The 12,935-nt window shown below is 47.9% G+C and overlaps 3 protein-coding genes across 3 annotated transcripts; 2 read left to right on the top strand and 1 right to left on the bottom strand.

The window, feature by feature from the left end:
* Positions 1 to 3,284: 3,284 nt before the first annotated feature.
* KY384_004623 (uncharacterized protein) lies at positions 3,285 to 3,892 on the top strand (the record flags this gene model as incomplete). Its single annotated transcript, XM_044813128.1, has 2 exons — positions 3,285 to 3,719; positions 3,743 to 3,892. 2 exons carry the CDS (start codon positions 3,285 to 3,287, stop codon positions 3,890 to 3,892), a joined length of 585 nt encoding a protein of 194 aa, XP_044670548.1.
* A 4,540-nt stretch (positions 3,893 to 8,432) lies between these two features.
* Positions 8,433 to 9,251, top strand: KY384_004622 (uncharacterized protein; the record flags this gene model as incomplete). Its single annotated transcript, XM_044813127.1, has 1 exon — positions 8,433 to 9,251. The coding sequence occupies one exon, from the start codon at positions 8,433 to 8,435 to the stop codon at positions 9,249 to 9,251; it is 819 nt and encodes a 272-aa protein (XP_044670547.1).
* Positions 9,252 to 11,965: 2,714 nt separating this feature from the next.
* Positions 11,966 to 12,440, bottom strand: KY384_004621 (uncharacterized protein; the record flags this gene model as incomplete). The annotated part of the gene is made up of 2 exons (XM_044813126.1): positions 11,966 to 12,068; positions 12,106 to 12,440. 2 exons carry the CDS (start codon positions 12,438 to 12,440, stop codon positions 11,966 to 11,968), a joined length of 438 nt encoding a protein of 145 aa, XP_044670546.1.
* Between the last annotated feature and the right edge of the window lie 495 nt (positions 12,441 to 12,935).

Below are 12,935 nucleotides of genomic sequence, written 5' to 3'. Positions count from 1 at the left end.
GGAGCTCAACGTTGAGCCAATTTCGTTGCTTAGCCCCGCATTATTCTGTTGCAAGGGTCCAACGGTTCCGTTTCTCCGTTGGATTTGTCATGTGTATCGTGCTCTTCGACGATCTGCTCCGCTTCCCCACAATGGACCCTTTGTTGAAAACTTGCAAGGGTACCTGTGCAATCATTCAGACCTCACGCCAGCAAGTCAAGTCTTTGACCACCGAGAGCAGTCTTGTACGACCCTGTAGGTGAATGAGTGCATCTAACTCATTTTGCTCTTGCCTTTCAGCAACCCGCTGATCTTCCGACAACCCCTGCGTACGGGCACAACTGACAGTCTTAGTCATCTGAGATGCCTGGTTTTGTAAATGATCTGATGCCTGTGACTCCTGCCAAATATCTTCATGCTCTGAGATGTCTTCTCTGACAGCTTATTTAATGCACGACTACTACCGACCGCCATGGCGTCTTCCGCAGGTGTTATACACATCTTTGAACAACGAGTAGGAAGCCCATCCTAGCCCTGCATATCTGAGTTTCTCTGCATTTTACTTCTCACTCCCTTTCGACTAGGCAATGCTCTTGACATCAGCGATTCTCTTGGGAGGGTCGAGACAGCCGAGCAGAGCTCGTGCTGTGCTAGTAGGAAGGGTAAAGACTCGGCATGGTAGGTTTGGTCGACATGAGGGAAGAGGTGGAGGGAGCGTAAGGAGCCTATTGTGCATACGGTACTGGTGCTGCACTTGCGATTATCAATGGAGAAGGTGCCTTGTCAGACCTTGAAGGTCGAGAAAAGCCTTCAAGATCAATTTCAAACTTGGGGTAGCTTTAGTGGCGACGGCTGCTTACCATTCTATGCAAATAAGTATCATTGATGATGGTCAGCCCTGATGAAGAATCCAGAGCTGTAGGAGCGCAGTTGTTTAGAATCAGTCGTTAAGCGGGCCTTCGGATGCCAAGTCAGTCCTACCCTAATGAGAAATCTCAATATGTCGCATCCGAAAGAAATCTCGTACACAAAGCGCCATTTTCTACGTTGAGTGTGATTTGTGGTCTGCGATTCCTATCTCTTCTTAATATGTGCATAGATAGCTCAATACTTTGACCTTTTCACGTATCTTCTGATCATGCTTCGTTAGGATGTACCACGACGCTTGCATGAACACAATCCAGCATACAAGATGACTCCGCATGATATACATTCTAATCCACAACACATCTCCATAACCTCCTACCCCGCCTAGAGTCCATCAATACAACTCACCATGACATCAAATACTGGCCAGCCCACCCCCATTCACCGCTTACCCCCGGAGCTTCGCATGGAAATTTATCATCATGTAATTTCCAATCACTTTCAGCCCGTCATCATATATCATCCGAATCAAAACTTCCGTACGATAATGCTACAGACTCAGCCCCCGGTGAGAATTTTTCCATTGATTTGCAAGAAATCAGAGCCTGTCATCCCTCTATTGAAGCTTGACCTATTGTTCTACACGGAAGTCCTGCCTCTCATACTCTCCCGCATACCCTTCTTCTTCGCCTCACTGGAACCAATCCGTCAATTGTCACCTCATGAACGCCAAGGAATAGCTTCGTCGTGTCTCAGAATTATCAATCGAGTATCGTCGTCGACATTTTTCACGGTCGCGTGGCAGCCACAACCACTTTATGCGCTACCACGGCACTACAATCGATGTATTAGGGACATCCGGCGACAGGTATTGAAGACTTTGACACTACTTCCAAGTCTACAGAGATTGAAGGTCCACATTGATCTCGACCATAGACTTGGCATGCAGACTGGACAAGAATCCGTTCGGCAAGACATCATAGACTGCCTACGACCTCTGAATGATATCGCACAAGTTGCGGTACGCATTGAGAATGCTAGACACTGGCCATCGAACCTCCTAAACGGAGAGCTCAGGAATCGCTTCGGTAATACTCGAATGACAGCGGAGGTCCGTGGCGCGAACATGCATTGGACAGTCATGCCTTCTTAGACTACATATTGACAACGATACGAGGGTTGCAAGCGATCGCATCTATGTCAACACGCTTCCTTCTAGTCAGAACTACATATGTATGAAGCTTGGCCTGGGAATAAACGAATCGTTATTGTCAAAGCTCTGGAGTTTACTTCGGCATTGTGACAGGGACTCCTTCACAGTCGTTATCCAAATTGTCTTGTGTGATCGTCATCACAGCTCATGCGTCATTTTCAGCGTCATCATTCACTTCATCCGCTTTTCGCATCTACATTAAGATGTGGCAACGACCCCGCTACCTATTGTCACAGGGTCACAACCGGCAGCTTGCACTGACTATGCCTGGTCATCTGGCAATTTTCTAGGAGTCATCACGAATCAGACCGTGTTTGGGGATCCGAAGTGTCTTGAAAGCATTCGCTTGTGAAATGATCTGCACCCTCCGTAAATGCGGAGAAGCGCTCGCGTCGAAAAACCGCAAATAGACCTCCTTGTCGCTAGAACCATCAAATCGCGTTTCAAACCAACACTGGAGCTCAGCATGGATGCTGTGCATTGCGCTTGTCGCAATCACCCTTATTTTGAACATGAATGATCCCATAATTCGGTGAGCTTACATATCATGGGAAGATTTCCGACAGAATGACCTATCTTTTGACAAAGAGAATCCTCATGTCTTGCCTTGATAATGCGAGACAGTCGGGTTTCACCCAAATCATGGGTTACATATATACCACGCGACGATTGACTCGTATCGAAATCCATCCTCATTTCTTCCCTGTATTTGGTGAGATGACTTCTTAGCCATTGCCATAGATTTTCCCCCTTGTCCGATAAAAACTGGTTTTGAAGCAACACTATCAAGAAATAATCTCGAAATGAAGTCAAATCTTCTTATCCAGCTGCTTGCATTTGGATTCTCGGCTCTGAAATGCACGTATGCCAGCCCCTTCAGTTTTCTCAACAGTAGGGAAGCTCCCATTCCCAAGAGAGACGACACCATATTTTCGTTGGTAAGACGTCAGAACGTCTCGGCAACGATCGATTGCAACAAACCACCGACCGGGTTAGGTAGTGACTGCTGGGCTGTACTGGACCTGACACAGTATCTTGACGACTGGGTCACGTCACATACCTGCAACAACGGTGAAACATTTTCAGCCTGCTTTCTGCGTCTCACTGGATACAAGGCCACTACTCCACCGAATCCTGCGATCGCCACTGACGCTAAAGCATTTTATGTAGCGTACAATATCTACTGTAGGTCTTTTTCATTGATTGGGGAATCAACACTGACATCATGTTAGCTATCACCACCTTCTTTCAAAGATGGACTCTCGGAGTGCGTGATGCAAGCACAGCTGTCAACGCCAACATTCCCAAGATACTGGAAATTCTGGAGTATCCCGGACTGAAGTCTGCGCTAACATCTGGTTTGGCAAGCCTCGCGCAGCAGACTGAAAACAACTTGCAAGTGACGAACGACGCGCTATTGTCGAATGTAACCGACTTTGAAGCATTCGCATCACATGGAAACTTCAGCACCGCACCATCACCCGTCGCCGACATAACCAAATATCTCACTTTCGCCTTCAACACGTACATCGCATCCGATGCCCTCAACACCAACAACATCCTCGCCATCGTTGCTCGCGATACCAACCCAGTAGCCCTAGCATCGAACGGCACGCAGCTCGCCTACCCGCTCGACTGCAAAAGCTACAATGCGCAAAACGTCTGCGACGCATGGTTCTACAGCGAAAACTACCGATCAGCATTCACGCTCGACAACTTCCACAACCAAGGGGAAAACTACGGCCCCCGACTGACCGAGTTATTCAAGACCTACACAACAGGCGAGCTGCTCTTCGAAAGCGCATATGCCTGCAACAGAACGGGTGGAACTGAGTCCCCGATCGCCGGTATAAATATCACGGTCAGTGCGGCGGGTGTTAATACCGCTTGTATCACTCAACTCAGGGTGCTCTCTTGGGATAAGCATTGTCATGCTACGGTGCCAGATACTAGCGGAATAAATTGCGAGTTCAATGAACAGTTTGCACAGCAGGATTTTTGGCTGATAAAGGATGGGGAGAGGGTTGTGCCGGCTGGGTATTTGGGACCTGCTATCAACAGGAAGACGGCTTCGGCGCCTATCACGAGAGATTAGGAAGAGATTCGTGGTATACAGGGGTCATGCAGGTTTGTGCACTGGTGAATTGGGTCTCTAAGTGGTATTTGAAGGGAGATTGGCTAGACAGTGGGGCTTCCCGGCAGATTGTAGATTTCGCATATGTTGCGCTTCCTTCTTGATTGAACTTCTCCATTGGCCGTTGCACCGCCATGAGTAACTGTAAGACTTTCAGCAAGAAGACCCTAGGGGGAGTGGGGTAAAGCACATTTGCCACGGAGAATAAAGACCCCCGCAGTCCAACCCATAGAGTAAAAAAGAATTTGCAACGAGACTGCGATCGGAAAGGAACATGGGAATTCGAGCGTAAAATCACGTGTTGAGGTGCTCCCCACCTTTTTAAGTCCTTCCATACGTGACTCGCTCCATCGGAGTTGTTTAATTGCAGCGCTGCCTATTGAATTGATATACCACATCAACCGCATTGCGGTTTGTTACTCTCATCGAGAAGATCATCTTCAGATGCCCCCTCAATGCGATTTAATGATCATGCTTGCCCTTTTCGGAACCAGAGCATACAGTGTTGCCCGCATGCCCACATGCCAATACAAGCTTAAATGTCACATACCTCAGATTCTGACTAGATTGCTCTCTGGAACCGAGTATGCTCAATACATATCTTAATCCTGTTATCGCTAATGGAGATCGAGTAGATCCGATAATTTTGATCTATCGCAGATGGTAATGAGCATCATCCTTTCTCATATCTGAAGTTGGGCATACAGATTACCTGAGAAGTAATATCGGTAGAGCTAATTTTTAGAACATAAGCTGGAGCCTGCGGTGAAGAGAGCATGTAATGTGATTTGTTGATCTTTCCGCGCCCTCTTGTGATACGACTCTGATATACGTGTTAAAGACCGATGAGTCGGAAGTGAGATTCGGCCGGGCTCTCACCTTGCATCCTTCGGTGGGCCTATGACAGTAGACACGGGAACTGGAGAGTAGATTGAGTAATTTGAACATGGGGAGTATAGCTGGCTCAGATGAGTTACAGCTCCATACAACGTGGCCTGCCTTGAGCTTACGATTCTTCTTGTAATCTATCTGTCCCCCACAACTATCGCAATATACTCGACCCTCTAATCAGGATATACCCGAGAATGGGTCTATTAGTGCGGATCTGTGAATAGCATCCTAGATCTCATGGTAGGTATTTTTAGGCGCGCTTCGAGGGGAAATTTGGAACTCTCTTTGCGCACACATCAGTAGAGGTAAGCGCAAGACTGTCTTGCGAGTATCTATGCACAGACCTTCCTAAATATAAGAGTCTTGACTAGCGACAACGCTTGCGGTCTCTAGTACTTTTGAACCTTGTTGAGTATTCGTAGATTGAAGCCCTTCGATTTGTTGGAACTTTGGTGGAGTAGTCTCTCGGAAACCATAACCGACTATCCGGACCAAGAAACGCCCGACAGAGACGCGGCTTACAAAATGTGATGGCTCTTTCAACGGTAATCATCGTGGTAGTCCTGCTTGTCTCGAAGATCTACAAAGCTACCAGCAGTCCCCTTACTGAAAAACCGGCGACTTGTACGGACTTGACAACATGGGGAACACAACGTACATCTCCGAATACTCACTGCCAATTGGCACTTCAACATTACCAGTCTATAGAAAGCCAGGACTCATACTTTCAAGAGAAAACATTTGTGCTTAATGGTGGTGTTGAGAGAGATGGATCGAAATTAATCACACCAAGGAGATACATAGCTGGTATGTGTCAGACAGTCCTCTTAGCGCTTGGGAAGCTGAGAAGACTCTAGGCAGCTGCACGATCGCGATTGTCATGTTGGCACAATTTGGACCGCAGGACCTGCCGCATTTTGAACATTCAATGCCATATCCTGACAGCGATAGGGAAACCTTTAGCAATTTCGAGAAAGACATAGGACGCACATATAGTATTTGTAGCTTACAAAGTTCTCCCAAATACGGCTGGATACCAGCAGGTGAGTCCATATAAAACATGTCGTTGCTGTTCTGTGAGGCTAACGGTTCGAAGGAGAATTATGGAGCATTGGTGTGTTTCTATTCGAGACAGGGTCGACATTCGATAGCTCAATCCCACCGGGTGTTCGTTATGAATACTCAAAAGGTTGGATAGCAGGTCTCAATATTTCGACCGCAGAGGCGTTCGAGATCCTGTAGAAGTATACGAATGGTAAGGTAAACCATCGTTGTGCTTGACTGTCGTGGCACTTGTAGCTTGTTCTGGAACTCCTCGTTCGAGCCTTTTCCCCCGTCAGATTAGGAGCACTCTTCAGCGAAGGAAATATCAGAATGTGTCTCCTCAGTCTTAGCAATTAATGGGAGCGATAGTGAACAAACTAGAAAACCTGTCTCTAGATACGATCCAGATTGAATGCCAGCTTCCCTGTACAGTGTTCGTCTGGCTTATGCATTCATGAAGTTGTTGTCAATTGATACCGCAGCACCAAGACCGCACCAGTGTGCGAGCGCTTCTTGAGGTTGATAGTCTTCCATCCGAGTATCAAATTATAGGTAGCCCTTTATCTCGGTATGCTCAAATCAGCTGTGACCTCGTGATGATCATTCATGTTTGACCGGTCTCGTCGTACTAAGCGCCCGCATTGAAGCAAGTCAAGGTCACTTGTGATGTTCAAGACCTTTGCAGCCCGTGTTGAACTCTCTGGTTACTCGAAATTGCACACAAATGCCTGTAAGCAAAGATTCTTGCAGTCGTTGTGCAATATTTGGCAAAATCGGGTAATCCACCCGGATTTCAACCACGCTAAACCATGACTAAGCAGTCCCTTGGCAAGCCTGAGTGCCGGGCATTGAATGTGGAAGAAAGACATTCTTGGCGTTTGTCCCTCACGCGTTTTGGCTCCTCTGGCATCACTTACTCCAGTGTCACAGACGCGTTTGCCAATGGCCGCAGCTGCATATGCTAGCCTAGAATCGACAATAAGTTCATCCCTCCGGCCGCAGGGAGTATCGTCCTCAGCGAGCATGACCTCGCCAGCAGCTACCAAACTTCTCAACCTCAGATCACGGGCCCAGCCCCACATCCTCTCTCCCCCTTCTCCGCACGCGAAGAAGTGGACTCCTGAATGATCCGGGTCAATGAAAAGAGCGAGGAGATAAACATTACAATCCAAGTCTGCCACTGCGAGAAGTCAGAAATGGACAGCGTGTCAACGTCGTGCGAGGCTGTGGGGACACTCTCTTTGACCCTGCAGTCGTACAATGGAGGGGCAGTCTAGTGCCGAAGGTGATCGAGGCATGGTACAGAATGGCTGTATGCTCGGTCAGCTTGCCTACCCGCCGCATCTCGCCTTGATCTGAGGACGATGAGTGATGCTGCCCACGCCTTCCAAGACGCATTGTGTACTCCTCACTGTGGGACAGACTGAATGAAGCCTGAGTATCTGCAGCTCTGCCTAAGATTTGATGGTTTAGGCTGTTGCGTCCCTGGTGAAAATTCTGTTGCAAATACGGCGCGTTTAATGATTTACAAGCCACTTGGTTACAAGAATTGCACGTTGTGCAGTGGGCCATCTGAGAATGATCAGAGCGTCACGCCATGATCGCGACTCGGCAAGACCACTCGCTTTGGATGTATCGAGGAGAGAGGCACTCAAGAAATCAAGGAAGTCCTTGAAATGGCTCACCCTACACGATGTATACGATCCTTCTCTAAGGCTCATACTCCCTATGCATTCAAAATGACCCGCATGATACTTAAATCTAGATCTAAGCAGCTCTCTTCAGAATTACTGTAGAACAAGCTACTAGTTAACTCTAGTTTTCAACCACCCTTGAGCCTTGATCGAAATGGATTGGATGTTTCATCCAAGTACTCCTTAGTCGGTGAAAATAGTCGCAGGGTATTGGGGACGCGCGAGACATGGTCTATGTGCTATTTCTGTCGCATCTCAAATTTTCGCAGTCTCCATGCTTATTATGTCTACCTCACATTGAAGCAGATAGATCATGAATCCTAGACGTCGCAACCTTCACTTCTTGGGTGATAATTGCAAGCGTTTCTCTTCCTGGTTTGCCCATGTTGGCATACCCCTTGTGGCTGGTTCTCCTCTTGTCAAGCGTTAATGCAAGCCCAGTATCCCTCGAAAGACCGTCGCTGAACGTGAATATCCCGCCGTAAGTATCATTTCTGGCCCCTTACGGATGGCTTCATTGATAGATTATCCTAGTGACATCAGCAGTTATAATGATTCTTCGCTTGGGCTACCTTTCGTGCCATCTTCAAAGCCTAGGATACAGGCTAAGATGAACGGTCAACAGGACCCTCCGTGGCAGGCCGTCCCAGTCATGTACCTCTATTTCAGCGTCATAGACTCTTTCTGGCGAAAGGACCTAATTGATGTCTTCACGGAACCGACTGGTTTTTCAAACAGCGACGTTAAGGGTCTTGAGGTGTGGCTCTACCCAGATGCAGCGCAGCCGACAGCACTGAATTCATTCCTTGTGTCATGGGCGATGTTAGACGTGATGGACAAACTGTTCACCACTGGAGACAAACAAGGATGGATGATCTGGGACATACCGGCTTTCGACATTATATCTAATAACCAACGAAAAATTGGGGAGATCCATACGGAGTCAGGATTGCCAGGCAAACTTTTCAATAGCGACTTGAATAATATAAATACGTCTGATGTTTCGGACGCGCTCATTACTGTTGATGTAACATTTGACGGGGTACTGTTAGACGTCAGATCTATGCTGATGCTAATCTTTGAAGCCCTGTGGGTGTCTTGGAGACAAAAGCCGAAGCTCGAACTTCGATTCGGTACTCAGTCGAAGTACAACTATGGGCCAACAGCGACCGGCGTGCGGATGTCCCTGACTCTGAGAGTGGATATTGCTCCAACTGCTACGATGCTAGATCTCACTCAAGGATTGCGAACGCTGATACAAAACTGCTTTGTATTTGGTAGATATCAGAGTCTTCACGGCACTTTCAGCCTGAAAGATCAGACAGTGTTTGCTGACGTTGCTCTGTGGTTCGAGCCGCCAAGAACAAACAAAACCAGGGGTGCTAATCAAGACATGTTCCTCGTTCCTGGCGCTGACAAGCAAGCGTGAGCACCGCAATTCTTCAAAATTTACGACGCGTTCATGTTTCCTCGCGTACTTCGAATGAGAATGACACAATATGTTGTGCGTCAGAGGTCTCTGAGTTTAGAAGCAGAACACACGATTAATGCATATGGGACACCACGGCGAGCAGTCTTTCCAATTCAGGAATGTACCATTGAGGTATGCCTTGAGATCCCCACCGAAGCTTGCGCCAAGAACTTTGCGGTCTTCTCATTCGGTGGATCAAGGTTTGGGTGGATTGCAGTGGACTCAATGACATTGGTGGCTTGCCCAACAACGCGTACTCCAAGGGGTGTCATTTCGCCCTTCACTATGCAGCAACCACACCAAGGGTACAAGAGATGCCGCTTGCCCTTCCAGCTCCAAATTCCTCCATAGTCACAACCACAGTCCAAGTCCTATATTCCAAGACGTCCACTCACACATCGTCTCAAACAACTACTAAGATGCAGCTCCCATCCACTTGTTTCCTCACCTCCTTCACAACCGTTCTAGCCATCGCGGCATCTGTTGCAGCTCAGACATCATCCTCGTCCTCCGCTTCCTCGGCCTCGTCTCTCAGCAGTGCTCTAGCTGCCGCAACCATGGCCCCTCTCAACGACATCGCTTGCATCGGCAACTTGGTCCCTACATGCTGCAATGGCTCGACCATTGACAACGGCAACACCCAGACTGGCTGCGACCGATGTGCGTACACCCCCTGACCCAATCGATGAACCCGGAGCTGACGCATCGCTCTAGACAATACCACAAACCCCGAATGCGCGCCAAAGGCCCAGGTCTATTGCTGTGGAGAACTAGGCGTATGTTTCCTCAGTCATAGTGGTGCTGCGCTCTCTTGAGAGGGTGTAGCCACACATGTTGTGTGATACTTGTTTGCTGACTTGTTTTATCATAGCCGGTTGTGCCTTGCATGGGACCCAACTGCAACGTGGGCCAGTTCCGCTTCGATTGCTCACGTTATTATTCCGACAACTCGCGCCTGTGATTTGTATGAAAAGGAATGGTCAACGGGATTCTATGACTCGAGTTTACTACGATGGTTTGAGGGCCTTTGAATACATTGTTAGCCAGAATACTATCTGAGAATAGATTAATGTGTATAACTGATAGAATCATTCTGTTACGCATGACGTATGGTCCTGGAGAAGTTCGATATTGGCTAGTGCCAAGTCTTGTCAATGCTCGCCTCCATCATTGCCTACAAGCTGGAGGCTGAATTGTCGTTTGTCCCTTGTCTCTGGAGCTAATGCACATACGCTACCTCTTCATTTGCTACAAGCTCGCATGTCCACTCTGACGCGCTACAGGATATTCACTGGTTCGATCTCTGTCTCCTCCATCAAGCTCACTAATATTCTCGCGATATATTAATAGTAAATATTGTTCCTCCCGTGGTTGCGAATATGCGTCGTCGGTCTCCGAAGAGGGAGGTGATTGTGTTATATCAGATTGTCCATTTGGTGACATTGACACGCTCTCATGTGATGTCGCAAGAATCTTGTTCGTCGGAGCACTTCCTGGCTCATTCTTGACATCTTATCAAGCATGAAGACTCGAGCAGGATTGTTAGAAAGTAAGCAGTTTGGGGACTCCGTTAGAGCAATTTCTGTGTGATTGTTTACGTACTCAATCAAGACTATCAGGACGTCCATTTCAACGGCTAAAAAAGATACTGGCAGGGCTCAGATAGCTTTGGGCACGCCAGATCTCTTGGTCAGAAGGCGACGGATCTCAAACAGCTTCGAGCAGATAATAAAACACACAACTACTGCTCAGCAGATCAGGATTATGTGGAGCTGCGCTATGTTTTCGTTGCTGGTTCGCTAAGGGCAATGTGTTTTAGGGAGATTTGGCCTTGCTACACGGACAACGATTGCCAGTCTCATGTCAGAAGTCTTGGGGCTGTGATGATGCTTACCACTCTAAAAGCCCATGATACCAGCGGCAGCCAAGCTGGGCTCATTCGATGTTTTTGAGACCACTGAATGACAAGAAGACGTACTATTGCCGGCAATTAGGTGTGGTCATACAACTAGAGTCCCCTTCCAGATGTAAAGCGTGAGCAGATTCGCGATACAAAGCCCAGTGCAGCAACAACGCAAAGGATAATGGAGAAGGCGCTTAATTTGTCCTGACTTAGAGGGCAATCTACACTCATAATCGGATGGGGCAAACTTCAAGTTGTTTGTTCTTGTGGAGCGCTAAGCTATGCCTCATATTTCGTGGTGTGTTCGATGTGCTGACAGTGCGATGCTAGCTACAGATGGGGCGTGACTAGCCTTGGATCTATGTAGGATTCGGCAATTGACTGCAATTGACCAAGTGTCGAGTTCTGGTACATTGTCATGCAATGTGATCACTTTGACAAGCCTTATGGATACGTGGTGCATGCAAAATGGGTGTGAGCCGTGCTACGCCGTTTGCTGTATATGCCAGTAATCATTCAAATCACCGCCTCAGGAAATCATGCTAAATCAATTCTCGAGCTGTTACAGTTGCAGTCCTTGAGCAGCGATCATCCAGAAGGGACACAGGCTATGGTCAAAAGCATTCGACCGCTCAGTTGGGAACTTTTGCATGGAGGTCGAAAGATACATGTCGCCAAAACCTTGCTCGTCCTCGAATCAATCCTGAAATGACTTACACGCAGCAGAAATAATCCAGCATCCGTTGTCTTCTGCCCAGAATTCAAGACGCTACAAACCCGGCCTCCTCAGACCAAGGCACCATCCTGACATGCGCAATAACCTCTTCAGCCTCATTGCCAATAGCTCTACTTTCTCCGACACCTTTCTCGATCTTCTGGAACACCACTATCTTCGAAATCTCCACACACCCTTTCTCCCTCGCCGCGCCCTCCATCCCCTTCATGATCCAAAACGCATCATCATAAGTGGGGTCAAAGAATGGTACTTTGTCGATATGGATACTGACGCTGCCGTGATTAACGATCCCTCCTAATGCACCTGACTTCTTGAAGTTGATCTTGATAGAAGGGCCTTGATGCTGTATCAGATAATCGAAAATGTTCGCCCCGAATGCCGTGGTCTCTTCGATGGCGGATAGTGCGAGGTGTCTATGGCTGAAAGGCCATTCTGATGGGGGAAGATTGTAGTAGTGTAGGCGGTATGGTGAGTCGGGGACGGGATAGTCGATACCGGCGCTGTGCATGAGATATTAGGATATAGAATAGCAGGGAGGAAGGAGATAGCGTACTTTGGGTAGGTCAAATTTGTGTTGCCAGCAGTCAGCGTAGTGTCTAATGGAATTGCTAGCACATATGCAAATAGGGAGATCAGTATGAGAGCCGGAGTTGTAAGTAAGTGTGAAGGCATCTTCTAATCTCAAGAAAGTCAAGGGCGGAAAAGACAACTTCCTACAGGTTGATTGAGGTGAAGAAACCGCTGATGCAAAGAAATCTCAATCCAGGATCAGATGTTGCGCATTAGCATCGCCCTGTCTCTATCTTTACCGTTCTGCCGCCGAACCCACACTCAAAATGTGGAACAGCCCCATACTGTTTACGCACAGGCCGTCTCTCCACCAGACATTTGCTCCACCACAACAATGCTTGCAGACCCAAATCACAGGTCTCCACTCTGACTTGAGCCTGAGCCTACGCAAGTGATCGGCTTTCCGACCACCACCATCTAGCACCGCGACATC

The sequence above is a fragment of the Bacidia gigantensis genome (assembly GCF_019456465.1).
Source record: "Bacidia gigantensis strain McMullin 20006 chromosome Unknown contig_231, whole genome shotgun sequence".
NCBI classification, from domain to species: Eukaryota; Fungi; Ascomycota; class Lecanoromycetes; order Lecanorales; family Ramalinaceae; genus Bacidia; species Bacidia gigantensis.
Note: the sequence above shows the minus strand (reverse complement) of the source record. Positions and strands in the feature narration are given on the sequence as shown.